At 39.5% G+C, this 27,879-nt stretch overlaps 1 protein-coding gene and 1 long non-coding RNA gene across 2 annotated transcripts; one reads left to right on the top strand and one right to left on the bottom strand.

The window, feature by feature from the left end:
* Window positions 1–209: 209 nt before the first annotated feature.
* LOC108640451 lies at window positions 210–21,566 on the top strand. Its single transcript, XR_001921185.2, has 3 exons — window positions 210–801; window positions 2,862–2,997; window positions 21,506–21,566. It is a non-coding gene; the product is annotated as an uncharacterized LOC108640451 (long non-coding RNA).
* RIPK1 (receptor interacting serine/threonine kinase 1) lies at window positions 6,755–26,298 on the bottom strand. Its single transcript, XM_029961407.1, has 11 exons — window positions 25,916–26,298; window positions 24,199–24,352; window positions 23,164–23,301; window positions 20,544–20,772; window positions 19,557–19,706; window positions 18,354–18,430; window positions 15,623–15,713; window positions 12,823–13,464; window positions 11,095–11,166; window positions 9,125–9,289; window positions 6,755–8,450 (listed from the first exon to the last, which is right to left on the bottom strand). Exons 1-11 carry the CDS (start codon window positions 26,065–26,067, stop codon window positions 8,164–8,166), a joined length of 2,157 nt encoding a protein of 718 aa, XP_029817267.1. The 5' UTR covers window positions 26,068–26,298; the 3' UTR covers window positions 6,755–8,163.
* Between the last annotated feature and the right edge of the window lie 1,581 nt (window positions 26,299–27,879).

The following is a 27,879-nucleotide window of genomic DNA, read 5'->3' as shown; positions in this document are numbered from 1 at the left end:
CCCGCCCTCGAACGCCAGAAGGGATAGTGCTGCCGCCCAGCGCCGCTCCGGTTGCTGGGCTGCTGGGCTGCTGGGCTGTGACGGGGAGCGGGCGCTGTGAGCGCCTCTATCCTCTCCAAGAGGCGGAGACCCACGAGACACGGCACCACCTGCAGATGTCTGCACCACCTGCAGGTTCTAGCCCTGGGAGATATATTGTGGGACCTGAAGCCGTGGACTGCGCCTCCAGCACTGCCCGGGATGCAAGAACCTTCACGGACTGTGAGAACGGTGGTCATCCGTGGCTCCAAGTCTGCCTGGAAAACAGCTTCCCCGGCAGCTGGGACAGTGAGGGCAGCTCTGGGGACTGCAGCTCACCTGTGGTGATGCCTTCAGCATCCCAGAGCCCAGGCATTTCCTCGGCAGGAATCATTAACTCTGCTTCACCAGTGTTATTTGTAAGGCCTGCTTGTGGGGAGCATACTCATCTCCTGGCCAAGGGCTTTGGCCCGGCAAGTGCCTGTACTGATCAGGGCCAGCCACCTCTGGAGCAGCCTGACTGCGTTTTTTCACCACAGCACTTAGTCTTGCTTTCCTCTGGACCTTCTCACAGTTTGCTTATACAACACCAAGGACACCGACTGCTTTCCCTGGTGTCTGCTTTCCAAGTGTGGATGAGAATGGACGAGCCTGAGTTACAGCCAGCCAGGCTGATGGTGGAGAAAGTAGTCAGGAAAATAGCAGAAAGCTGTAGAGCTGAAACAGACCTTGGGCTAGAGGTCTTCTGCCTTATACTGGATGAGAAGAATTTCCTCAAGACAGGTCAGTGTTACATGTTCACTGCAGCCCAGTGGAAACTCAGTGACTGCCCTGAGAGGGAATAGTTGTCAGCCTTCCCACCCCACTGCCATATGTGTGCATGGGAGTAACAAGTCTTAGAGGTGAATGACAGTCATAACAAATCCCAGTGCATAAAGAGATTAACTCAGCTGTGCAAGCATACTGGTTCTGTTTATCCCCTGAGCAGATCAAACTATATAAGATTAAGGTCTTTAGGATGGCTAAGTACAAGCAATCCTTCATCAGGACAAGCTGCCTTTGTTTGGTGAAATCTACAAGTCCCTACAGTTTACTTGGTTCTTAGGCCACTTTCAGAGGCTCATGGTTGTTGTGAGTGTCACTGTCTACGTTTCTTTCTGGTGAAAAATGACTGGAGGAGGTGGCTGACTATTCTGTGTTTAGGAAAAAATTAGTAGCTTGGTCTACTGCTGCACAAACTTAATTTTTTTTCTGAATTCTGCATTTTCCACGAATCACAAGGGGCTCCTATCTCATGTATCACAATGAGCTTTCAGAGGGAAAGGTCTCAAACTTGTATCCAATTTCATTCCTGTTAAAGTACCTTTCAATCTAATATTTCTACATATCCCCTACCTACTATGACTGAAGGAAATGTGACAAATTTTCAGAATGTGTGCTGAGGCATTGGGTAGAAAGGGTTCATTATACAATGTAGGGGCGGGGGAAGAAGTAATTAGTAAGGTAAAACCAGAAGCCCTTCCCAGATGAGAGAAAAGGGAGTTGAGGAGATTCATGTACCACTTAAGGTTGGAGTGGTTTCAGATGGGTTGACTCCACTATCAGTGTGACAGAAGTTGAGAGGTCCCTCTGTAGAAAAAGCTGTCACGGTGTTGCACCTTGTGTTGTCTCCAGGCCTGCAATTGCAGCTCTGAAGCACATGAGGCCTGTAAAGTGGCCATTCCTCTTCCAAATGCCTGGACCACGCAACCCCTCCCAAAGGCACTGTCCTGCCACCTTTGGGCTGGGGAGAGAAAACTGGCATGGCAGCTGGGCAGAAATGGCATTGGCGAAAGACCCTATTCTGTGTGTGTGTGTATAATGACTGGCATTGTGAGGGCTGGCTCAAGGAGAGAGTGGCTGTCTGGGCCCACAGGGCAATGGAAGCAGGACTCTGCCAAGGCAGGATGCAGGGGGTGGATGATCTGGGGACAAACTGAGCGCTAACTCACATATTCAAACTGTGTTCAACCTACTCAGTTCACCAGAACATCCAGTCTTCTTAATAAAGCAGATTTGCACATAATGATGAGCGCCTGAGAGAATTCAGTATTTCAGCTCAATTATTTCCTCCAAAAGGTTCTTCTCTTAAATTACTGGGTGAGTGGGGAGAAAAAACTTTGAGCAAGCCAGACATTGGCTTACTTTTACACAGCCCATGAAATAGTTGAGAACAACTGGAGCACTAGTTCTCCTGTCCACTCCCATAACATGTTTTTATTTGTCTGATTACTACTGATGGTTCAGGTTCTGGAGAGTACCTGTATCTGGCCATTGCATGGAAAAGAAAAGAAAAAAAATATTTAAAAGAGGTAGCACTGCTCTGCTAGTGATGTGTCCCTGAACACAGATTTCCCTTTACCTCTTAACTGCCATGTAATTTTTTTGGCAACCTTGGTGTTGCCCCATCTCTCCACTATGGCCATCTCTATAGGCAGAAACTTGCATTTAATGGCAGCTTCTGACTCCTGCTGGTAGGATTTCTCTCTAATAGCCACACAGTGCTCTGGAGGGTGTCACTGCTGTGCTTTCAAAGAAAGCCTGACTCATTTGTCAGGGCCGCTGAGGCACTACTAGGCTTTAATGGCCATGACCAGCCTCAGCTGGGGTGTCCCCCACACCCTGGCTCCTGCGCCCAGGAGTCTCATTTCAGCTCAGCACAGTGGCATCAGTTTGTGTTTCAACTTTGTTACAGCTATGTCTGTGACTGGTTGGGATCCCCAATGATCCAGGTGTTGTTGTAGACTTTGTTTCTTTGAGTCTGTGTATACTCTGACTGATCATTTATACCTCATTTACTTCAGCTACTTCTTTGAAGTGAAATATGCTGCTATTTCAAGCCTGTTTTGATGCTTGGGCTCTTGAGCCTCTTGGATGTTGATTGTTAGAGCAATGTTTTCACCTTAGGAAAAAACCTTGTTGCTTCAGCTCCATAAAGAGGTAAGATTTGCGTAGTGGTGAATTGCAAAATTCAGAACAAAGATGTGAAAATGCCGATGTTTCTGTGATTTGGTATTGGCCTTCCAAACAAGAAAGACTGAGTGAATGTGGCATGACTTTTGAAGCTGCCAAGTGTGGAGAGTAGCAGCATGTGTTTTTGTAGCAGGAGGCTTATTTAGCTACAATATTAGCCAAATTGAGACCAATTGGACTTATATCACAAAGAAAAGGATGCTTTTTCATAAGCATAACAGCTAGTAGAAAAGGATCCCAGATATCTTGCCTCAAAGAACATTTTAGGCTGATTAAGAAACTAAAACACAGACACATATTTAATGATTTTCTTTACATTTGCCTGCATTTTTCTTTAGCTAGCAAAGGATAGTTTTCTGTCAGCTCAAACAGTGTCTGCATACCTTTCATATGTTTGTGAATAACTGCATTATAAATCACAAGTGCAAGCGTGTCACTGTGAGATGGTCTTGTCATTTCAAAGTTGAATATGGTCTACATTTTGTAAATCCAGGCAGAGTCTTGGCATAATTTCTGCTCAGATTCAGGCATTCTAGATTCAGAGATATGAAATTACTCCAAATACTCTGGTACAAAACCAGAAACAGCTTCTCCCTTGGACAAGACAAGAGTAACATTTGGAAGATGGTTCTTGGTTTGTTTATGGAAGGAGTTGTACGAACTCGGTGACCCAGACATCCTTTCCAGTGCTGCATTTAGTTCTCTCAACTAATGAGCGGGGGAATACAGGAGTTGAAACCTATCATTCAAAATCCAAGCAGTATTACTGGTTTGTTAAGGTGATTAGCGTGGATTTTGGTTTCAAACAGCTCTCATCAAGCATTTCTCTGAGCTCTGTAAGCTCTAATGCTTATTATCTGATCATATCTTAGTTCTGGTACAGACACTAACTTCTGCCAAAGAGATGAGGAAACTGTGCTAAAGAGAAAGGAAGTGACCTACTTAGAGTTATAGCAGAGGGGGAAACCCAGCTTAAGTCAGAACTCTCGCCTCCTTTGTTTTGCTCATAGGCAATACTTCCTCCAGCACAAAGATAGACTCTGTACCCTAGACCCTGTACTGATCCTAACTTCCCCCTTCTTTTCTCCCCAGGGGCTGTATTAAGGAGCTCCACTTTCACTAGGTGCTGTTTTGTGCTGGGGAACAAATGAGCACCAGTCAGCTGACTCCTGATGCTCATTGGTATGCCAGGAGGGAAACTGGCATGCTGCAAGGAGCACTTTCTTTAGTCTGTAGAGTCTGGGATGAGAAAGGGATAGAAAAAAGTGCCATGAGGGCACTAGGATCCAGTGAAGAAAGCCCTCCAAGTGCTATTTAGCTCTAATATGTCCCTGCTTGTACTGGATGATCTTTCCTATTTTGTTTCCCTGTAGCTCCGTCTCACTGTGTACACAGCAGGGCATGTTTTAGAGGCTCAGAGATTCTCACTTTATTTTCCATGTGCCTCCACGCTGAAAGATGGTTTTCGTTTGTTATTGAACAGTGATGAAAAATCAGGGAGAAGTGACACAGTTTACTAAAAGCTCAATCAGTCAGAGACCAACTTCTTGTGTATCACCTCTCCTTGGAAACTGGCCTCTGAGGAAGAGGAGCTGTATGTTGCCAGCTCAGTTTGAAGTTCACATACCAAATACTTGCAACACTGTCCTCTCTGAGTTTTCAACTCAGCATTATTAATTGGTATTATTTAGCAACTATTTTGGAAGGAGTAAAAATTCCTCAAACTTCTTAGCTGCCCGTACACTGTTAATAAGGGCACAGTAACAAAATCAACCAAATAAATTGCTCCGAATTGCATGGACTCAATCCTCTCTGCATTTAAGAATTTCAGCACAGATTGGCTGCTGTGTAATGATAACTGTAGTTACCAGCTGGAGGTTGTACTTGAGTGGTATTTGATCTGAAGTCTGAAAGCACTTGCTCTCTTAAAATGGAAAAACATGATGTCCTTGTGCATAAGTGGATGAGTTCACCTCTTGTTCTTCAAGGGGAGACCCTGAAGAGGAGGTCTGATGCTGCAACTCACAGCCTTTTTCTCCCTGTCTTGCACCTCACCCATCTTATGAAGAATCTCTGTAAGGCTGCTGCATTACTGCTGCCTCTGCCCTTGAGGCTGATAGCTTGCCAGTTTTATGTGAAATTACTCTTCTGTCCTTCCTCTCCTTTCTTTTGCCACAAAGGGTATTGGATCTGTGCCATAATACATCTCTCTCTTTCTTCCTTGCCCCCATTATTTTCCTGCATTTTTGATCTCTCATGATAGGTTGCTTTTCAAAAATCAACTCCATCCTTGATTTTTTTTTTTTTGATCAGAGGGGGTGGGGCACGGGTGGTAGATGAAATGAGCAACCCAGTAAGTTAATATTAGCTGATCTCTCTCTGCTATACTTAATATTTGTGTACATTTTTAGGTCAGGGAGAGCATTAACTCTTTTCTTTGGACTTCTTGTACACTGCTTACTTTCACATTTCACCTAGTTAACATTATATTGAGACCTATAGCTTTGATTTCAACTATATCCATCTTAAGAAACAAGAGCAGTCTTAATTAAAAGATACCAAGAGGATCCACAGAATCCCTTGGTAGTTTATTCCAGTAGTTAATCATCTTTATTATTAAATACATATTCTAATTTGGCATGCCTGGCTGAAGCTTCCAGGCATTGGGTCCTCTTTTATTTGTGGTTTTCCACGTTATGCTAAAGGGTTTGTCGTACTTTAGATTTTCTGCCCAGGAAGCTGAACCTTCTCTGTGATTGAGTTCTGTAAGGGCTGTACTGAAGGAGTTTGTCTCTAGCTCTCAGTTTAGTGGTTTTTTTCTATACCATCTACAATGTCACCTGAACTATGAGCACTAGTCTAGAATTGGATTTGACAAAACATCAAAGCTAAAATGACCTTCCTCTCCCATGTCCTACTTTTAAGATCTAGGACTGCCCTAAGCCTAAGTCTTGTTCTGAAACGCTTCTTGTTTTTGTTCTACATCTTTGTTGTTGTTTCAGAAAATAAGGTCTGGGCTTGCTTTAATAAAGAGAAAATGAAGCACTTAATGTATGCCTGTTAAATGATTACCATTCTGTGTAACAAATAAGACAAGGATCTTATGGTGGAAAAATTGCATGTTGTATGATGAAGACTACAGATATGGGAGACTTTAAAAAGCCAATGGGAGCTTTTGTAATTGATGTAACAATCCAGTGCAACCAATGTTAACAGGACATAAATGGACTTTCTGATCTTGCTGGAATCTGTTTCATGAAGTAACATAGTAGCTGCTAGCTGTAACTCTCTGTGGACTGACAAAGAGAAGACACCCCTTAGTCCATTTCCCTATCTACTTTAAGAAGAGTAACTGTTTTTCTTCTGGAAAGTGTATGCTCATTATATTAGACAAGTAAAACATTTCATTCTCTATTATACTCAAGAATTTATATAAGATTTAGCATGTTGCTAAGTGAAAACAGTAAGGCAATGCAATTAATTCTGAGGAATTAAAAATATAAGTATTACTGTAGTACATACTCATACATCCCAAGCTACCCTCCATGGAAAGGAGAGTTTAATGTGCATTAACAATAAATATAGAAATGCTCTAGTATCTGAATGGATGACGTGCTCTTTGTGTAGGTTTCTGCTAAAGTCTCCATTTTGGGGGGCCATTTACACTATTGCCTTGTAGATTTAAAGATGACAAATATGTTGATGCTTGCTTTGATTATTTCATTTTGATTCCACTAAAATGGTGGCTGCTGTATCAAGGAGCAGAAATCCATTCTAACTACACTTTCAGTAAATTATTAGCCTTTTTTGAAAATAACAATGAACATTTATGAACACTAATGAAACTTAGTGCTTTAATCTACAGCATAAACAATTACCTGCTCTGAAACATCTGTTGGAAATATTTGTAGATTTGATGGAAATAGGAGGTATAATTCTTCCTCGGAAAGGTTTCACATAATTATTCTTCAGGCATAAAAACTTACAGTTCAGTAATTCTTTCAGAGATCTTGCACAATGAGATCATGTCAATACCAGGAAGTCAGAGTGACAAGGAACATCTCCAGGCACTGGGATACCATCACTTACACTACAGAGTTTTTCCAGTGTTCCCCAAAAGAACCTGAGCACTGTGAAAAAGCCTTTGCACAAAATTTTGGAGGTTTAAAGAATTTGCTATCCTGGCAGCAGGCTGCAGCATCAGCATGCCAGCTTACCCTCAGCACCCAGAAACATTCCCAGGCACATTTAATCCATTAATATAAATGCAGTCCAAAAGATTCAAAAACTAGTGACATTCTAGTCACTATGAGCCCCAAGAGCGAGTAGGAGAATGGGTCTTCTGTCAAGAGGTAATAAGGCACCTTTCCCTTCCCAAAGCTGTTGTATTCCAGAGTTCTTACTTTGGATTGAATACAGATTGAATTTATTTTTTCACTGTTTCGTAAAGCAGATAAGAAACTTGACATGTAAAATCTTTTCTACCAAACAATGTAAAAAAGTAATGCAATATTAATCTGTAAAATATCAAGTATAGCCTTTTTAAGCCAGAAATAGTTTTTGCTTTTATTTATGCTGCTGTTCTGCATAATTCTAGACACATGTATTTAATAAAAATTATAAAAATATTTGAAAAATAATGTCATTGACTTAAAGCAATTGGCACTTCTGGCAAAATTTAACAGTTGATTTAATTTTCTGTACAAGTTTTTCAAGAAGTAGGTCAGTCTTTTGCATATTATTACTCATATATTGCTTTGTTGAAATGACATGCTTTTGTTCTGAACTGAACAAGGGTCCCAAAATGTTTCAAGACAGAATGTAGAATCCAGAAATTTTGTGTAACACATTCTCCTTGAATCAATATTTGCATTGCATTGTTGTTGTTATCTCTGGACAATCATTCTGTTCAGAAGGAAGATGCTTAATTTATTTTATCCTTTGGAAGGCCAAATATCGTGACATAAACTTTTTGATTTACTGAAGGTATTCATTGAAAACTGCTTGGCAGAAAAACTATGTTCCAAAAAGTCTGTGCAAGAAAGAGAATTCCAGAAAGTCTGTTCAGAATTATTTGTTATTGGAAGGTCTTCAGGAAAAAATACCCTCACTTTCGCACAGTTCTCAGTCAAATTATTCATCCTTGATTAGCATCAAACTAGTAAGGAGATCCAGTCTTTGGCAGCCAAAGAGGGCCTTGGCAAGTTTCCCAACTGTAGCACCTTTGGAGCCTTCCCTCATTTCCCACTTAAGCAGCATTTGGTAAACTTTTTCTTTTAGTCCATCTCGTTCATAATCATGATCTATTTCATCAATCTCGGGGTCACAGAAGCCCAGTTTCCGAGCACAGTGCTTCCACTGCTTAGCCAACTTTTCTCTCACTAGGTTCAGATGTTTGGCAGTCAGGACAGTAGTATCATCTGCAAAAAGAAGAAGAGTGTAAGAAAATGGCATTTTTTAACATTTCTTCTGCTCCTTTTGCTATCTCTCCTGTCCTCCCACTATTATTTATTGGTAACATCTGGAGACAGAATCTTAGTGATATAACCAGAAGTGGACTTCATGGAGGCAGCATAACCCAGCGATGCCAGGAAAGAAATGCCCAGCCAGAACATGTGTATTCACACGTCAGTTGCTGGACTTGCTCTTTGATCTGAAGCTATCATGGTTTGTGACTTAAACCTGCAAGACTGAAAAACCCCTTCCTAGACTTCTTAAATAGATGTATGGTGTGTTTTATATTCCAGGACACAAATGATTCGTTTACTTAAGAATACACAGAGATAGTTTAATTTGGTATTGACCAAGGAAAAAAAATTAAATTTCAAAATCTTCCAACTTCTACCTGAGTGAAGCGGTCATAGCTCTTAGATATACGGTTTAACTTTAAGATTTCCCTGTGTGATGTCAGGCACCGGACTCTATGATCTTCATATCTCAGGATATTCTAAAATTTAAACTGTAAGTCAGGTGAGGACCTCCAATCATAGCCTTGCTTTTACCAAATTTGAGTGTTTCATACATTCCAAACCAAATGATTCTTGGATAATTACATGGGGAGAATACATGAAAATTAGGGAGATATTTTTCTTACCAAATATACCCATTGCTTCATATTGTCTATAATTTGCTTCTGTAGCAGCAGGAGAAGTGCTGATGTGCTGATTGTGCTCTTCAATCTTCATGTGGTTGTAGGATCCAATTTGAATTCCAGAGCTGTTACTAATGTTGTATTTGATTGAGTCATCTGTATAAGGGACTTTAATACAAATTTATAAACAACTGCATGTGGTTCAAAATGTCGAGAAATAACATAAGGAGGAAGAAGATTCTACTAATAAGGGAAGGGATTAAATGTTTTCATTGCATTAATGCAGAAATAGCCATTTATGGCAACTGTGAGCATATTTTCACTATGCAGTGTGACACAAATATACTTCAGTGAAAGCCCAGTCTGTTCTATAACAAAGTGCCATAACCAAGCTTTACATGCTGGCAATTACTGGACTGTAAATAATGTTCCCTGTGCTTTGTATAATGTGTAGCAGCAGTCTCACTTTCTGTTGGCCAACAGCTTCAGGGGGTCAGCCTTTACTTGAATGCTTTTTTCTTTTGAACCTTAAAGCTTCACTTCTGCATCTCAGCTTTACTTTTTATAGATGTAGGTTCAGGTTTACAGTTATGACTTTGAAGTTCTGTGAGACTACAGTAAATTATTTCTTGTTGCTCATAAGAAGTGATTAGTTAAACACGTAATTTGGTCTTTTGCTTACTCTTGTCTGATTTCCACACATAACATGAAACTAAGTCACTATTCATGTTAGGCGACATCAGTTTTCTATTTTCTTGACAGTGTTTTCTGAACTCTGTTTGGATAATCATTCATTAAACATTCTAACTCTAGTTTAAATGGTGAATCTCACAACCTGGGTCTAAAATCAAAGTACAGATATTTAAAATGATACACCAATCTCTGTATTTAATCACACAAAATTATGGTTAGATGCATAAACATTCTTGTTGCACACTCAATTGCAATGTGAAGTGTGGAAATCTATGGTTATGTTATGTATGAAAATTTAAGTGCACTTAATTTTTGTTAATTGGAGGCTGCAAGTCAGAAATACTTGTATGTATGCATGATTGGTTTCTAGAAGTTACAAAAAAAGGAATGCATTTTATCATGTCTCATAACATTATGATTCCTGTAACCTTTTCCTTTTGTAGCTAAAAAAATGAAGAAATCTCATATTTTTTCTATGTTCTTATCTGGTAACAAAATGAATCTAGCATAAGGTAGGAAAATGTGTACAAAATGCTTTGTCAATATTAACTGCAAAACTTATTGTGCTTATAAATCTCCTTTCCCAAGTCTCTACACTTTGCTGCTTGTCACGTTTGTGTCATCATCTAAAGACTCTAAGGGCTCCAAAGTCAAGAAGACAAAAACCTGCTGTTTCAGGTTTTCTTTGTAAGTGTAGACCATTTACAAACTGGACAAGCCTTGAAAGGGTTAATTAAAGAATTCAGGGTGCCCCAAGCAACACAGCTTAAAAGAAGCATATATTAACAACTCCTGAAGGACATAACACCATTTCAGGGGTTCAAGACAGTTGAACTGTAGAGACCTGTGCCCCAATAAAGGCTGATCAGATGAAGCCTGCAGCTAGAGAATTGTATTAAAAATCCAGAGCAAGGTAGGACAAAGTGTCCCAGATGCATGTGTGGCTCAACAGTTGGGGCAGAGTCACAGCAGCTTGACGCTTAATCTAAGAAAGTAACTAGTTTAGGTGTGCAGGAGATTTTGGAATGCCTTCATGTTTTTAAAAGAAGTTCTTACATATAAGAAGATGTTGTCCTTGATTCATCATGTTTAATGGTGTGTATAGGTTCTGCTAGAGACAGGAGTTAGTTTTACATACTGGTACTGATAACTTCAGCTATGGTTAGAGGTATTTAGCAATAACATATATATTTCAAGTTCCTAAAGTTTTTTGTTTTGCTGGTCAGGATGCAATGCATAGCAGGTTGGCTACCAGGATAGATGAAGGCTACAGCACTTACCTGGGCCTACTCCTGGTGAGCTAGGATAATATGCAAAAGTTCCCCTTGTGAAAGAAGTGGAATCCTTGTTACCTATACAAAGAGAGAAAACAAAAAAATGCCAAAAGCATTAAGTAAATAAAAAAGCAAATGTACTTAACAATGACTGCCATATTTGTAAAAGTGAAAGTACACAGTGCTCTCAAATACAGAGAAATGAGAAGCTTTTTAACTAGCAGGATTGTATCTCCTTGAATAACTCTAATTTAAGCAATGATCTCCTTGTGGTTTTTGCTCAGTGACTAATAGCCTTAACCATCCTTGGATCCCAGTGAGGGCAATGGGCTTCCACATGGGCGTATGGATACCTGGCGGTGTGGATCACAGCACACCGCAGTTATGGACTGAGCTGCCTTGTATCAGGTATTCCAGTTGGAAAATTCCAAACTACCAAGTGTGCTCCTACTGCTTAGTGCTGAGATTGACTGTGGTTCATATTAGCACATTGCTTGTGACCAGCTCTAGCAAAGGCGTGGGACATCACTGCATCTTCTGTCAGTGGCAGTAATATCTGGCAGAGATATAACTTCCAGCCCAGGGATGCTCACAGATGAGCTCTACAACTCATGATAGGGCAGCAAGAGCGTCTGGGTTACAGTCACCGAACAAGTCAGTGGAAGAGCTGCAATGCTGTTCTGCATCTCGGTCTGGTATCTGCTACACTGTTTCACACAACCTCCCTACAATAACTGTTTTCCTTATTCCTTTACAACAGAAGGTCTTCCTTTAGTAGTGATGTTGACAGTTCTAATGCCTGCCTTCTGACATAACAGTTCTCAGATTCATTTCAGCAATAAACTCACATAAACAACTAATCAGAGTCTCTGCATAAGTAATTTAACAGAATAACACCTTTGTGGCATTCTGCTTGTAAAAAGCTAGGCATTCTTTATTTTCTTGTGAGATGACCTGGAAAATAATACCATACTAAAAATATCCAATATTTAGTAGGAGCAGGCTAATGTATCTCATGCTATCTCTAGTTCCTAAAAGTTCTATCTTGTAGGTCTCCTATTACCACTTATTTATGTTTTGCCAATGCTCAGTGTTCTCTTCTGTCTCTGTCTCCATACCTTTCTACTACATGGCTTACTAGCAAATACCAATAGAAGCTCCCCCTCAGTACCAGACAGAGGTCTCTGGAGAAACCAATTACAAGCCTTAGCTCCTTGCTGGCTCCCTAAACTTAGGAGTCTCTTGGCTTGCTGCAAATCAAGCTCAAAATACCCATCTAATTTCTGAAATGCTACAAATGCTGTTTTTGAATGAGCAGAACCTATGGTATGAATGTCACATTTCTGAGAGTCAAAGTTCTCCTTTGCTTTCCTAAAATGACTGGTAGCAGCTCTTGGTTTTGGGAGCTGCTGTAGCAATACTTCCTATGTGCTCTTACTTGGCTGGTAGCTGAGGAGTCAAGTGTTGGTTATCCTGCTCTTCTATAACACTGGTGCTTAAGAAATGGTTCATTTGAAAGTGACAGCCTGAAATCAGTGAAAGCAGCATAATGAAGTCAAAGCTAGAGTGTTTCAGAGAGCTAAGTAACCTCAGGTAAACAAAGAGAATTTCATGAAATAAATTCACCTTTGCTACGAGTTGTTCCTTAAGCTGCAAAATGCTCTTGACCACTTCATTTAACAGACGAAAAGTGAGTTTTCAGAAACATAGGTGTTGGGGAAAGAGGAATCTCACCTGTATCTGTGTCTGAATTCTTCGAATACCAGTTTACATTGGTTTGTGACTGCAGGTTCTGGCCAGATTCTGGCACAGGAGGTTTACTTAGGCTAAAGTTGCTGGCTAAACACAATCCATAGAGATCCTCTGGGTTTCCTGTTAGAAGACTGTTACGGTTTGGCCCATAAAAAACTGTTCCCTGGTTTGGTGTTGTTGCAGCTGCCCGTGACCAGAAGTTTGGATCAGGGTTTGATCGAACATATGGTTTAGTGTTTGATCCTGCCTGTGACCAGAAATTTGGATCGTGGTTTGACCAGACGTATGGGTTAGTGTTTGATCCTGTTTTTTCAGCTCTTGGATGCAGTTCACTCTTCTGGGAAGTAGGAGATGGCTTTGCAAATGGATCGCAGGAAACTCTCCGTCTCCTTTCTTCCTCTATCATTTCAGGGGTGTGTAGTACAGGTGGAACTGCTTTATCCATCCGGCTCCCAAATACATGATAGTTGTATTCACACTGAAGTTTTCTTTCTAGATTATCAGCAGGTGCAAAAGAGGTCTCACAGCTCTCAACAGGCTGGTTCTTGGGGGAGGCGGCAAACAGGGCTTCATTAACATGACTGGTCTCGGGACCTTGAGAGCTGTGTAGAGAATTAGGCTGATCTGAAAGGGAGGAAAATTAAATATTTGGAAAACATCCAAACTGAACTTGTTGCAATGATACTAGAATCTATTAACCTACCTTTATTATTATGGTATATATAAAAGGTGAAAATATAAAACTACTTTCAGCATAAGGCATTCTATAAAATAAAACATCTCTACTGGCGAGTATAACAGATTTATATCTAGAAGTACAGATTTGTTTAAGCTGTGAGTGTCAAAATCTCACTCAAGTGGTGTGAGAATTCACTGCACACTCTGCTTATATTGACATTAAGTTTTCAACCACTGAAACAAACATTCCAGAAGGCATTTGCAGGGTCTGATTTACTGGTGTGTTGCCACTAGCACTGAGTTTAATCAGTGCAAAACTGAAGTGTAACAGGATGGAAAATAACACCTCTGTAATAGCAGGTATAACTTCATACAGCACAAATAATTTGTCATTAAAATCTTATTTAAAAATGATTATGTAAAGTATCCTGTCTGGGTATTTCGTGATGAATACTTTTTGTCTAGTTTATTCTTCGTGGTCCCAAAGAATACATTTTTACAAGTAATGTCTACCAGATAAAATAGTCTGTGTCATCTACCTCTTTCAAACTAATTCTCAATATCAAAAGAAGCTTTACTTCAGTCTTGAACCAGATGGAGTGTGATCTGGATCGTGCTGCAGCATTCCAGATAAGAATGTAAAAATCTGCTTGTTATAACTTGTACTTATATTTTTAAGGGTAAGACCACAGATGCTTTCTTCAAGTTCTGAAAGCTTCAAACTTTTCTAGAAAACATATTACAATGCCTAAACCAAGTGAGTCTTACAAATCACTGTAAAATTGGAATAAAATGTATGTATGTGCTTCTATTTAGCTCAGATAATGCCAATGAACTGATTTTTAAATTTTTTTTTTAATTTTTCTTCCCCAAATTACATGATTTCAGGCCATATTAGGCAGCACCAAAATTAGTTCCTTTTGATGGCTGTATATTAGTACACCTTCAGTCTGACTTGCTCTACTTCTTCTATTGCCACTGCTAGAGAGGGACTGGGAGGAATAAGCTAATACTGAAATAACCCCAGCAAAAGAGACAGCCATTAGCAATTCAGTATTAGTATAAACAGTACGGCATCTGTTCTCCAGGGAAAGCTTGAGATGTGTGAACAGATCCTGTGGGATACCTTTCACTACCACTGTCTGAGTAATGCCCATTGATTAGAGAAAAAAACCCCAACTTTGACTGACAGGCTGCCAAGATAGCATCTTTCTGCAGTGTAGATTCACAATAAAGCTTTTCATACTTAAATCACAAGAGCATCTGCAATCTGCAGCAGTGATACATGATTGTTTCTGCTAAGCAAGTGTAACTGTGCTCATTTAAAAATACAGCAGTGGGGCTGCCCTAAGTCCATCGGTTCCACTGAGGAACAATTACATTAAACCTAACTCTGGGAAAGATTTACTAGTTGCACATTACAGTTTAACATTATTCATTTAATAATGTATTTCAAGTGGTGTGAGCTAACGTAGCAGAATTTTATTTCTACTGAATTTTATATTATTTCTTGTAAATCAGTGTTGCAAATAAGATCCTATGTCCTTTGACATTAGGAAACTTTGGTAAAAGAATTCCAGATACACTACTACAACACTTTATCATTACATATTAGTGAGACACCTCTATAAAATCACAAAACATGCAACTCATCCAAACCTTAATAGAAAATAGAAGAGGAAGGAGAGAAAAATTAGTGCTCCTCAGATTCCTTTGAAAGCAAGGTAATAGCATTCATAAGAAAGGATGGAGTGAGAAAAAAAGTAAATTAAAGCCTACAGAGCAAGCAGTTGGCATAAACAAAAGGATGGGAAGAAAGATGAAGTATGAAAAGTAATTATCACAGTGACCATTGAAAAGTCTAATGTTGAACAAAATTTTCAGTGTGGAAGATGAAAGCAGAATACTGTAAAATGGAATGGGTTTGAACTGTAGATGATGGAAAATTTATAGTAAGTATGAATTCTGGGAAGAAATTTAATCTTTTCAGTGATTACAATTCTTTCTGAAGTGCTGAATAATTGAGTTTCTTCATAACCCCTTAATGGTAAGGTTACTTGCTTTGTACACAACTTTATCTTTGGCAAAATACACAGGGACTTACCTACTTCACCATTACTGGTATCTTCTGGTACAGCATCTATTTGGAGGGATTCCATTCTATTCAGCAGCTCATTTGACTCAGGCCATATTTTCTGCATGTGAGAAAGAACAAATGATCAAGTCATAGGCAAAAGCTTAACTAAAGGGAGTACCTGTAGAACAAGGAGTTTAGAGGAAATTTTCAGAAAGAAGCAGTACAATTTCCTTTCCGTAAACACTCATTCTCACTGCACTATAATGAGGGCAAAATCTATTCCTGTTCTATTCTTGTGATGTTCCCATTATTCAGACTTTACTGGAAATCATTTTTTTTTAACGTGGAAAAATTATTTCTCAAATTCACCAAGTGCTTCTTACTTGTAAAATAATTTCCAAAAGTAGGGTTTGTGTTTGTGGTTTTTTTTAATTAATTAAACTCAAGAAGTACTTTCACAGATTAAAAGTCAACAACTCCTATCTGTCTCTTCCCCAAAAAATCAACATCCTTCCAAAAGCAAAAGGTGACATTCTGAATCACATTATAACTGTAGGTCCTTGGATTTTACTTGAGCAATTGAATTGCTTGAGCAGGGGGGTTGGACCAGATGACCTCTGATCCCTTTCAACCTCAACCATTCTGTGATCCTTTTAGTTAGCAGGCTGTGGACTCTGCTTGCATGATTGCTGGGGAGGAGGGAAGGGAAGTTATGCCCAAACCCTCTAACTCATGTTGCTACTGAAGCTGTACTAGTAATTCACCATATTGACTTGCCCTGCATGCTCTATTCACATTCTATGCCCTGATTGTAATGGATGCTTTCCTTCCTGAGAAAGTAATAAACTCACAGCCCATTTTCTAAATAGTCATTCTGTCCCTATGACTTGAGAGGTACATCTGTAGAGAGCTAAGGAAGCTAGTACAATTGGCCATGATCCTGATTTGGGGCTGCTATCATAAATTAGACATATATACTTCACATTGTAAGTCTGGTCAAACCAGACCAAGAAATATGTTTCATCAGTTTCATTTTGCAAAACTCTGTTGCTTTTTTGAACAGTCACTGGTGCTTTGTAAACATCATATGAAATGAGAAACTTTCATTACCACAATTGAAGACTTGGTGACAGAAGAAAGCACTTTCAAAAAATTGTAAAAGAGTGGTTTCACAAGGAAGTTGGTTTTTTTCCTTAGATAAAAATACTGTGTATGTACTGTTCTGAGCCTCACTTCACTGCAAAGGAGTGAATGCCAGGAGTTCTCACCAATAGCTGTCAGTATAGTGAAGTGAGTTAATTTGTAAAATATGTAATAAAAAGGTTCCATAATCAGCCTAACTGTTCAAGAAGTTCTTATTCTCTTATTTTCAGTCAGGAAATAATTATTTTTATCATAATTTATAAAGTTACAGTCAAAAAAGTAAGAGAAACCAACTTGGACAGTCAGGAAAACCACTGAATTTAAATTTTATCTGTGGTATAGCTTTCTGGTCTCAAGCAGGCTGAGACTCATTAGACACTGCCTGAACACAGGACAAAAATTACCAAGAATTTTAAAAGTTACTTTAAATCGTATTCTGCGACTTTTGAATTGCTAGGAATAACATTTTATTTCACGAGTGAGACTTAATGAGGAGCTTTTGCAAAGTATCATCATAGAATCAGTGTGTCACTCAGGTGGAAATTGACCTTGGGGGATCTTGGGCCCACCTCCTGCTCAAACAGGGTCATCTATGGGATCAGAGTTGGTAGCTCAGAGCTTTATGCAATTGGATATTGAAAACCTCCAATGATGGTGACAGGACAATCTCCTTAGGTAACTTGTTCCACTGCTCAGCTGTCCTCAGAGGGAAAAGTGTTTTTTTTTCCCCTCTTACATCCAGTCTGAATGTCTCTTGTTTCCATTTATGTCTGCTGTCTCTAGTCCTCACACTATGCACTGCTCTGAAGAGCACGGCTTTATCTTCGCAATGAACTCCTCATACATAGGGGCAGCTTGCTATTTCTTTATGTTCCCCAAAGCCATTGCATGTCTGGGCTGAAACAGCCCCATCTCCTATGGCAGGACTAACAAGTGCTGAGCTGATCTGCTTCATCTGCTGCCTGTGACTCTGCTGGTGCTAGTCAGGCCTTGACTGGTGCCCAGGTTGCTGCTCACCTGAGCATCTTCTCAGCAGTGCTGCTCCCTGGCTGGGCAGCCATTGGTTGGCACTGAAGCCAGGGGTTATTTAATTCCAGGTGCAACATGTTGTATTTGACCTTTCTGAATCTCACAGGGTTTCTGTCACCACATTCCTCCAGCCTTTTCCTTGTGACTGTATTGGTTTGTCCTTCTAGTTTGGTGTCACCTCCACACCTTATGTGTGGCTCCATTGCTTTCTATCACCTCACCGATAAAAAGAGTACACCAGGGAAGGTCCCAGACCCCTGCACTACTGCACCTGCTACTGGCCTGCAGGTGAAGTAGGACCAGTTAACTGCTGTCCTCTGAGACTTGCCATCCAACCTGTTTTCATTTCCTCATCCAGACAGTAACATCTGAACTCAGAGTATTTTGGCTGAGAGTGTTGACCTTCCAAAAGTTGAGATAAATGACGTGCACTGCTCTTCCCTCATTTACAAATCATTTTATCACAGAAGGAAACCAGGTCAGTCAAGCATGATCAGTCTCCAAGTGGCAGAATCTGGCCATAATTGGGGTTGGGAAGAGGGGATGTGGGGAACTGACACCACAAAATGCTTAGAAAGTTACTCACTTTTAAATTCTTCAGATCTTCTTCGATATTTTTTCCTAGATTTTGGTAGTAAAATGGCTTGTATCTTTCACTAATTTCTGCAAAAAGAAAATAACTAAGTGAAAGTGGTTTTCAATGGAAAATAAAAGTGACATAATCTTAACAATCTTGATGGATAAGGATTGAATAAAAACTTCTATCAGGTCAGAAACAGCAAAGTTATACGTATATTTGGAATTTGTTCACATGGTACATATAACCTTAAAACAGTAACAAGAACAGGATGACTTCCACAGATTTTTTTTTTGGTTGTTGTATTTCTTTTTAGGGTGAAACCTCTCTGTATGTGACCTGTAGCTGAGAGCACCTTTCCTTGACTTGCATATGGGAAAATTAGAAGCTAAGACCCAGTACTAGCATAAGCTTAATCTATTAGCAGTAGATTATGTATGTTAAATATGGAGATAGTAGATGGGTTCCTCCTGGTACACAAATTTCCTCTGAGTATTTAAGTACATGCCTGCCGTATATGAAGCTGTTGGTGCCCCTCTCTAAATACAAACCTCAATTTCCTGTTATATGTTGGGGTTTTCTTTGGGGTTGTGTTTTTTTTTGTTGTTGTTTTGGAGTTTTTTTGTGTCAGCTTTTTTTTTTTTGGCACTATATATTGAGATAGAAAGAAGAGATGAGGAGACATAGGATTTTGACTTATTTCCTGAATGCTCTTGTAATTTCTCCTTCCCAGACCATTCAGCTAAGACTTCTACTGACTGCAAGTGTTTTGGGATCTGACCATATGAAAGGATGATGAGCTAGTCAAAGTCAGTTGGATTGCTTATGGAACAATTACTAGGACAGCTTTTGAATCTAGAATATTTTGAATAGGATATTTTCTCAGTCATAGTCAAGATATACTACATCCCTTAATGTTAGCTTTTCTAAAAATTTCAGCAGGAAGATTATACTACACTGAAGAGAAATTATCATCAGGTATAAAGTGTCGTAGCTTCATCCACTTACTAGTATTTCTCAAATCTGTAAATGCTTGTCCCTGACCAAAAATGGTCAGGGTACAGGAAGCATGCTTTACAGGGCATGTGAATTGATATTTTGGTTTTCAAAGAAAAAAATTATATTTCAAGAGGAAAACACTCAACTTTGTTTTGCTCCATTGCAAACTATTGATGGACACGAAACAAAAATAATGCTAAAGCAATGCCTTACCTGCAAAGGTTGGCCGTTTCTCTGACTCTTGCTCCCAGCATTGTTTCATTATGTCAATAATTTCCACTGGACATTTATCAGTGATCTCCTTTAAGTCTGGTCTGTTTCCATTTATGACGCCAAAGCAAATCTGGGCTTCATTTATACCATCTGAAAAATAAAATTTCCTATCACATCCTGATCACAGGTTTTGCTACCTTTCCATAGGTAAAAGAAACAATGAAGCAGCTCCCTGTGTGTTTGTGGATATGTAAACTATGGTTTAAAAGATGTCCAAGTTACATCTACAGATATTTCATATTAGTGAATTTGAATCCACTGCCCTAACTTCCATGGATTAGAGATTTATTTTAAGATTAATGGATTTACTTTTATATGTAAGACATACCCAGTGTGAGTAAGGGTGACAGAACTAGCTCCCTAGAACCTGCATCTAGCTCATGCTCTGCACTGGGTATGAACACAGAGATGGCCACATAGGTAACATTTAGCCATTTAGTTAGCAAAAAATCCATTCAAAATTATAAACGTGTTCCTCTGGAATTCCACAGTTGGCTCCTATGTATGGCTAACATTAGTGCATGTCGAGAAGTTAGCACCACGCAGCTGAGAAGCGGTAACTGTGTGTGATCATTCCTGCTGAAAGAAAAACCACATGTGACTAGTCCACCTTAGGAAACAGTGGACATCAAAGTTTCCATTCTGACCCACATGAGGTTTGTCTAACTTCTGCCACTGAGTCCAGTTTGTGCCCACACCATACAGATGTGAATAGATTCAGCTCACACCTGCATTTCATTCAGATGTTCTTGTCCATGCTTAGGAGTCAGGAATGATGCAACTAATGCCTCTTGCTGGCCATGAGGTGCCAAACAGGCCCTATTTTAGGCCATGGGTGATTTAATCTACTAATCTTAATTTTATAACTTTAAATGCTTAACATTTGTAACTTCATTTTGTGATAGCATTCTTTCAGAAGTAACTTACTTTCATATGGTTCTTTGTTAGCAAAAATTGCCCAGATCACTATGCCAAAGCTGTAAACATCTGATTTTTCCACTGGTTTTGCATTAACACTGAGTAAATGCTCTGGGGCCATATAGAAAAGAGTCCCAGCATTGTTCTGGCAAGTGCTCTTTATTTGCTTCTGTCGGACAGTTTCTTCATGGGTTAGCTTACTCCAGTTCTTAAAGGAGGCAACACCGAGATCTGCAATCTGAAAAATTAGACATGTCAGAGCTAGTGCTGTAATGAAGAGGAGATAAACAAGTATTTCATGCAGTGCTTAATTTTATAATTATTAATAATAATATAATAACTTACCTAAAAATGAAACACTAGAAAAAATGCAACTAAAAAAAGGAAAACAAACTATTTGCTTTTTTTGTTTTGTTTTTCTTTGATTTGGGTTTTTTTCCTAAATAAAGTATCACTGCCAACTGGGAACCATTAAGCTGAACTTTTATTATTAACTTAACCCCACTTGGAACAATTGCATAATGTAAGGATAGAAGAAGTTTGGTTTTGCCTGTATTGACAATCATGTTCGAGGTCTGTCTGCAGTGCTTGTGGGAGAACAGAAATTCATACAAAAAGAAGTTAAGATTCAAATCTAGAAGCAATCTATGAGATTGCCAGATATCCCTCCTCCCTCACTGCCCTTTCCATTTAGATTCCATTTAACTCAACTTCCTTAGATCTTCCTACAGAAAAGGGGTAAAAGGGGATCTAAACCAATGTGATGTGTATGACAAAGAGAGATGGAAAAGGATAGCATGGAATAAGTTAAAGCAGGGATACCTGGGTACTGTTATGTTTGACAAGGTGACATTACCAAAACTTTAGGGTGCAGTTTTGCAACTAGACTAACGGCTGTTGATGAAGAAAGAAATCTCTCCCTCCTTTTCCCAGTCTCCTATTATATGCTCCCTCTGCTCCTCTTGTTCCAGCACGGACACTTATCCGGGAAGAACTAGTGCAAGGCATGCAACCAGCTTGCTGAACCAAGTGTGCCCCAATGGAAAGGTAGCACTGCCAACAAGGTAAATAGTAATCTGCTGGTTTGGCTTCCTAAATCAGGACAGGGTGACCAGATTAGCACCAGTGCTAACACAAGGGAACAGAAGGTCAACAGGAGAGGAAAAATGAAAGAAAATGAGACTGTCTCCCTTGGCCACAGGCAGCTGTCAAACAGAGCTGTGTAACCCAATTACTTCAAGTGAAAACTGAGGTGATATCCTGGCTCACTTCTAACACACTTTTCCTTTCTATCTTGTTGCCTCTAACTAGCTTATTGTTCTTCTTGTGTTTCTGAAGCTTTGGGCTGCATTTAGAGGTCATGTATTCAGAGGAAAACGTATGACATGCTGCTGAGGAAGTAGCATGTCCAAAGAGTCTAAATTCATGTCTACAAGTGAGAGGAGGTTTAATGTGATAGAGGAAGATATGATATAAATCTTTCTACATTTGCAGTTTCCTACAACAACTACTTCCTTTTCTAAATATTGAAAGTGTTAGACATATTTAAGCAGATGGCTTAACAACAGCTGCCTTAAATGATACTTTTGATCAACCTGCTTAAGGAAATCTGATCTGATTCTGAATTTAATCTTAGGTTCCACCTCAGTTCGTCATGAAGTGTGATGATAGTCTAGTTTGGTCTGGTCCATATAAGCAAGCTGAAACCCCAAACCCCATCCAATTTATATTTAAAGCAGATCGTGATGGGGTTTTTATTTTTGGAAAAATAAAAAAAAATTAAAAAATTCTTATCTGCAAACTGCTCATACCGCACTTGTTACTATATTAACCTCCTATATTAACAATTCACTAATTTATGTGTGAGAAATAGAAAATGACAGAGCTCTCTTCACAGAAATTTATTCTGTAATTTCAAACTGTAATGGGGTGGTTATTTCAACAACTCACCTTGACCAGAAACAGGATATTTGATGAGGACTGCTGCACATTCCACTCAGGTTTATTCCGCAGTAGCCTCTATATCTATGTGTCTTGATCCAAACCCCCTCTAAAATTAATAGAAAGGACTTTGGAACAGGCTTATAAGCCATTCTTTGAAGTAGTGTCCTGATGTTTTTTTTCTTTTTGTAGCTGCTGGATGTCATTTTAAAAGGATGACTAAGGGAAAAAAGAGGGATACGAAAGAGGAAAAGATAATAGGCAAAAGAAGGAAAGAAATAAAAAGAAGGAGGTAAAGGCAGGAGGAGAGATTACAGCAATCTAGGACAAAAGACATGATCCATAAAACATTCCATTTTGTTTCAATCTCTGTTTTAATGTTTGTTTTACCTTTCTAGTTGTTTTGTTATTTATAGCTCATTAATTCTCAATAATATTATTTTTTAAATGCCTTTAGTGATTTTTTTTCACAGTTGGGGGAAAACTCTGCAAATCTCAGACTCAGAGGTTGTATAGGCTACCATATTTCAATGACTCACGGCTAACACTCTCTTAGTGACACTCTCGTCATGATGGCTCACTAAACTACTCTACCAATCCTCCCACTTTAGGAACACTATGCAGAGCAGCTGAACTGAATTCTTCAACCCATATCACCAGCTTTCTCCATTTACATTTTAACAAGTACCTTAATGTGGAAGTCTCTGTCCACAAGGATGTTTTCTGGTTTTAAGTCTTTGTGTACAAAGCCTTGCTCATGTAGATAAAGCATTCCTTCTGTGATCTCCAGCACAAAACGCCCTTTCACTGACAAAGGCAGTGAGAGCTAAAAGAAAGAACAAGAAATGCCATCTATTAAAAAATGCAGCTACAACCATCAAATTAAAGTGCAATCTTTAAAAAAAGTTTCTTTCTCAGTCTCAAGAGTACCTCTGCTCAAGCTATGGCAAAAAAGAACTGCATCACCAGCCGGTCGAGAGAGGTGATTGTCCACTCTACTTCACACTGGTGTGGCCTCACCTTGAGTCCTGTGTGCAGTTTTGGGCACCACAATATAAGAAAGATATAAAGCTACTGGAGAGCATCCAAAGGAGAGCTAAGAAGATGGTGGAAGGTCTAGAGGGGAAGCCATATGAGGAGTGGCTGAGGTCACTTGGTTTGTTCAGCCTGGAGGAAGCTAAGGGAAGACCTCATCATGGTCTACAGCTTCCTCATGAGGGGAAGTGGAGGGGCAGGCACTGTTCTCTTCTCTCTGAGGACCTTTCTGGGAGAATGGCATGAAGCTGGGTCAGGTGAGGTTTAGACTAGATATTAGAAGGTTTTTTCACCCAGAGAGTGGTTGTGATTTTTGGGGTTATCCTGTGCAGGGCCAGGAGTTGGACTTGATGATCCTTGTGGGTCCCTTTCAACTTAGGATATTCTAGGATTTTAAGGCCCTTCTTGGATCTAAATTTTGCCATTAAAGTAAATCTAGAGTCACTTCGTAATTACAGAAGCATTTTTCTTTAGAAAATTCTCCACATATCTCTACAAACACTTCTATAACTTTTTAATCTGTAACTGGTCTGCTCCTCTGCTCTAGAAAAGGCAGTGCTGCCACTGGCTTTTTAACACAGAAGGAAGAATGAGAAAATAAAGGCTCCATTCTCTGGAGACAGCAGGAACATCCTGTCCATTTCAAGCACCTTATCAACCCTAAGAGATGAGGTAATTGACTGCTCACTTGCTGTAGCACTTTCATCATGTTCCCCCGGTCCACATACTCCATCACAAGTGAGTAGTTTCCATCTTCCAAAATGATACCCAGTAGTTTTACCACACGGTCATGCTGCAGTCTGCGCATAATCTTGCCTTCTTCAAGGAGGGAAACATTGTATCTGTAAAACAGAAATTACATTGAACTTAGGTGCCAGGCTAGAAAGAACACAGTGATGAAAATGACATTGACTCATAAGGAAAACAGTGGCCAAAAATGTCCACATCCTTAGAGCCCCTGTACAATTAACCATACCTTTAGCTGATTTTTAATTGATACAGCTTTGTTCAGGCCAGATTATATTCTCTAAGACTCTACTGCCTTACACAGAGACTGTCTGCTCAGCCTGATTTTAAGGCCTGCTTTTCAGAAAGTGCATAAGCATTCTTTTTATAGGTGCACTGCTGGTTGTGTATGTCCAAATCTTTGAACAGGGGTGGGATCAGGGTAGAGCTGAAAGAGCCTTGGAACAAGGAGGGTCAAGACCTCCTTCACTACCTCTTGTACAGGAAACTTACAGAGGTCTTGTTTCTGAAGGGCTGATATTCATGTTATGTTCAAAATGGATTTATTATAAGGGATCCACCCACACACTGGATGATAGCATTTGCTAACAATTACTGGTTGAGGATGAGTTCAAAGCCCAACTCTTTACATGGGCCTCAGTACAACCCATCAATAATCACAGGTACATAGCTGGGAACTCACTAAGGGTGTTAAAAAAGGATAGTATCCATTATATAATATACAAGACTGTGACTTAGAAGGAAACTGCTTTCCCTCTGTTCTTCCATAGTAGGAGGAGAACTGATTGTTTTGTTTGCATTAGGCTCAGTTAAAAAATTTGCAAAAGAATTTTGGTTCAGTATTTTAAGGAATGACAAAATTATGAGCCTGTCTAGTGAGAAAATAAAAACACAAACCCAAAAATAAACTTGGCAGGCTTGTCCATTTTAACTGTGTTCATCCCAAACTGTCATTGCAGTCTACAAACTACTAGAATCTCTTCATTTGCTTTCCACTGGCAAAATAAAAACTCAGTTTATTTATTATAACCCAAAGTAGAAAGATTTAGGACTTTTGTCTCTCTCTAGGGGATGACTCATGGGAGAGCTTTACGATTGTTATAGCTGTGAGGAAGTACAGCTGCAACGTGACCTGAATCCACTGAAACCAACAGCTAATTCAATCCTTGAATTAAATCAGTGGGCTTAGCTCGCTCTGCTTTTTTCTCAAGGGAGAAGGTTACATTCTTGGTATTACACATGAGCAGTTGGAATCCTGTTGGTAGTTTATGTGCGTTTAGTTTCTTATCTACAGTTGGATAACTGTATTGTAAACATATCTGCAAGTCTGAAAATATCATGTGGCCACTGAGTTCCTGCATTTCCTTAAGTGTGCAAGAGTCCTCTTGATTCTTAAAAATTCACAGTAGTGCTCCCCTCGAAATGAAAAACAGGAACTTCACTTGAACAATAAGCTAAAATTTAAAAAGTTGTCTCATGAGGAAAAAAAAGGAAAATTTGCAGGACAACTGCTAGCATTCTCTTATTTGCCTCATATACAGTATCTCCAGAAGCCAAAGGCCCCAAATTATTACACTCTATTTAGATTTATCTCTACTGAGTTTAGCAGACTTACACTAACTGAAAGATAAAAATCAGAACTGAGATCTGTAACTTACTCAGTGCGCTGTGGTCCTGTATACACTTTTTTTAATACTACATATCCATGTTTCTTGTGAAAGCATAAAGAAATGGTTCCGAATCCTCCAGCATCTAATTGTTTTTGTTCAAGCAAATCCTGGGTGTTCATGTGGATGTCTTCCAGAGACATGTTTGCAGTCTTTGTGGCTTAGCAATGAAAACTAATCAAGTACCCTAGTGCTTCTGGACCTGTAGTATAAAGGAGGAAAAAGAAGTGTCATGATCAGGCATTTAGCTGTTCCACTAAATAAGTGTATATGTAAGCATAAACTCTTGTGACCCTTATGAACAAAGTTGGAAATCAAAGATGCTGTGGTTCTTGCAGAATCATACCTAAAGATCACAATGATTTATCCTGTCGATCCACTACGGTTATATTAAGTTGATGTAAAAGCATTTCTTCACCTGAGGATCTCAAAGTGCTGTTAATAAATAGGTTTTATCCATATAATATGCAGTAGATGGGTACTGTCCCTACACTTCATATGTGCGAAACCCAAAACCTTGAAAAATCAAGGGCAGCAGTCCCAAAGGCAGGTAGTGCCCAATAATTCTGATAAATATTTATTTCACTTTCTAAATTGCCTTGACATGGGCCTGTCAGGTGCCAAGATACTTATATAACTCTAAGCCATGTTTTAGGCATCTTTGAAAACACAGCTCTAAAGAGTTTGCTCGAAGCTTAAACCAAACAACCACACTAAAGTGTTCCCTGGAGGGTGAAATGAAGAACCCAGCTTCTGTGGGAAACTTATTTTCACAGCTGTCTGAATTTAAGGAGACAAGTGCTAGGAAGGAATTTGGTGGGGTGCATGGCAACTTCTCCTCCACCCCTCAAAAAGAAGAGGAACAAAGAAATTTTGAAGGTCTGTAGTAACTCCTAAGTGCATCAAGGCAAAATAAGTGTTTGGGAATCTATGAAATGGGTAGATAAGTAAACCCCAGTGGATGCCAGATTAATTTTAAGCCTCTGGGAAAGCTGTGATGCTCTCTTGCCTAACATGTCCCTCAGGAAGTAAAACTTTGAAAGAAGGCTAGGCAGCCCATACCTTCGGCACATGCCAGCAAGCTGCATTGGTAGCAACGGTGCAAGCCACAAGCTCTGCTTTTCTTCCTCACTAAATTTTTAACTTAAGCACCTTACATCATGTAAAGAAAGAGTTTGCTGAGAAAAAACAAAGTGCAAGAGACTGGCAGGGCTGTTCAGTTTCCATTCCTCTTGGGTAATTACGACACAGATATACAGAGGTGGGAGAAAGGCACCATTTCAAAGTGCCACTATCAGTAGATTGGCTTGTTTGGGTAACTAAGAGCTCTAAATAGTGTAGCAAAGGGATTCCCAAATTTTTCAGACCAACTAATGACTGCTAACTCCTGTAAACTACTGTGCACCTGTATCATCAAATCTCTAATTGAAAAGATTGCTTAATGTTGTTGTGAACATCAGCTGCAGCCTAATTACAGCTGCCCAATTACCACAGCCTCTTTCTGGAGCTTAGGAACTAAGGAGTTAGTGAAAGTGAGTGGGGAAAGTAGGTATCTGCAGGAAGAGATGTGTTTTAGTGCAGAGTTGGAAATTGTCTGATCAGTTCAATATTGACAAGCCAAAACAGGGAAGACTGAATTTAATTAAGAAAAAAAAAGTTGTGCCTGTAGAAGAATAAAGCAAGAGCTTCCTCTTCCAAGTACATATACAGGCTCTATGGGCTGTTGCAGTACAGATAGAGAACAATCTCTATACATCTGAGCCATGTGCTGTCTTCAGGGTTTTCTTTGGCTTCCCTGACTTCAAAAGGATGCAGATTTTGTTTTACTGGAGTGCTAGCCTGCATTATGAATACAGGACTGAGGACATGACTGCATTCATTTAGTAAGAAGGTAAGCTCTGCTATGCATAATAATTGTTAGAGGAGATTGTTGTTGTGTTTTGTTTGTTGGGTTG

The sequence above is a fragment of the Manacus vitellinus genome, unplaced genomic scaffold, assembly GCF_001715985.3.
Source record: "Manacus vitellinus isolate BGI_N305 unplaced genomic scaffold, ASM171598v3 scaffold_33_pilon, whole genome shotgun sequence".
Taxonomy (NCBI): domain Eukaryota; kingdom Metazoa; phylum Chordata; class Aves; order Passeriformes; family Pipridae; genus Manacus; species Manacus vitellinus.
The sequence above is the reverse complement of the archived record's forward strand: the minus strand, read 5'-3'. Positions and strand labels throughout refer to the sequence as shown.

What these genes read in the sequence shown, in the direction of transcription:
- RIPK1 (XM_029961407.1), bottom strand. Translation starts at nt 26,067, where the DNA reads ATGTCTCTGGAAGACATCCACATGAACACCCAGGATTTGCTTGAACAA. An exon ending in GAAACGGCCAACCTTTGCAG is followed by an intron (nt 18,431 to 19,556) that starts GTAAGGCATTGC and finishes TTCTTTTTGCAG; the next exon opens with AAATTAGTGAAAGATACAAG. An exon ending in TGAAGCAATGGGTATATTTG is followed by an intron (nt 8,451 to 9,124) that starts GTAAGAAAAATA and finishes TTCTTTTTGCAG; the next exon opens with ATGATACTACTGTCCTGACT.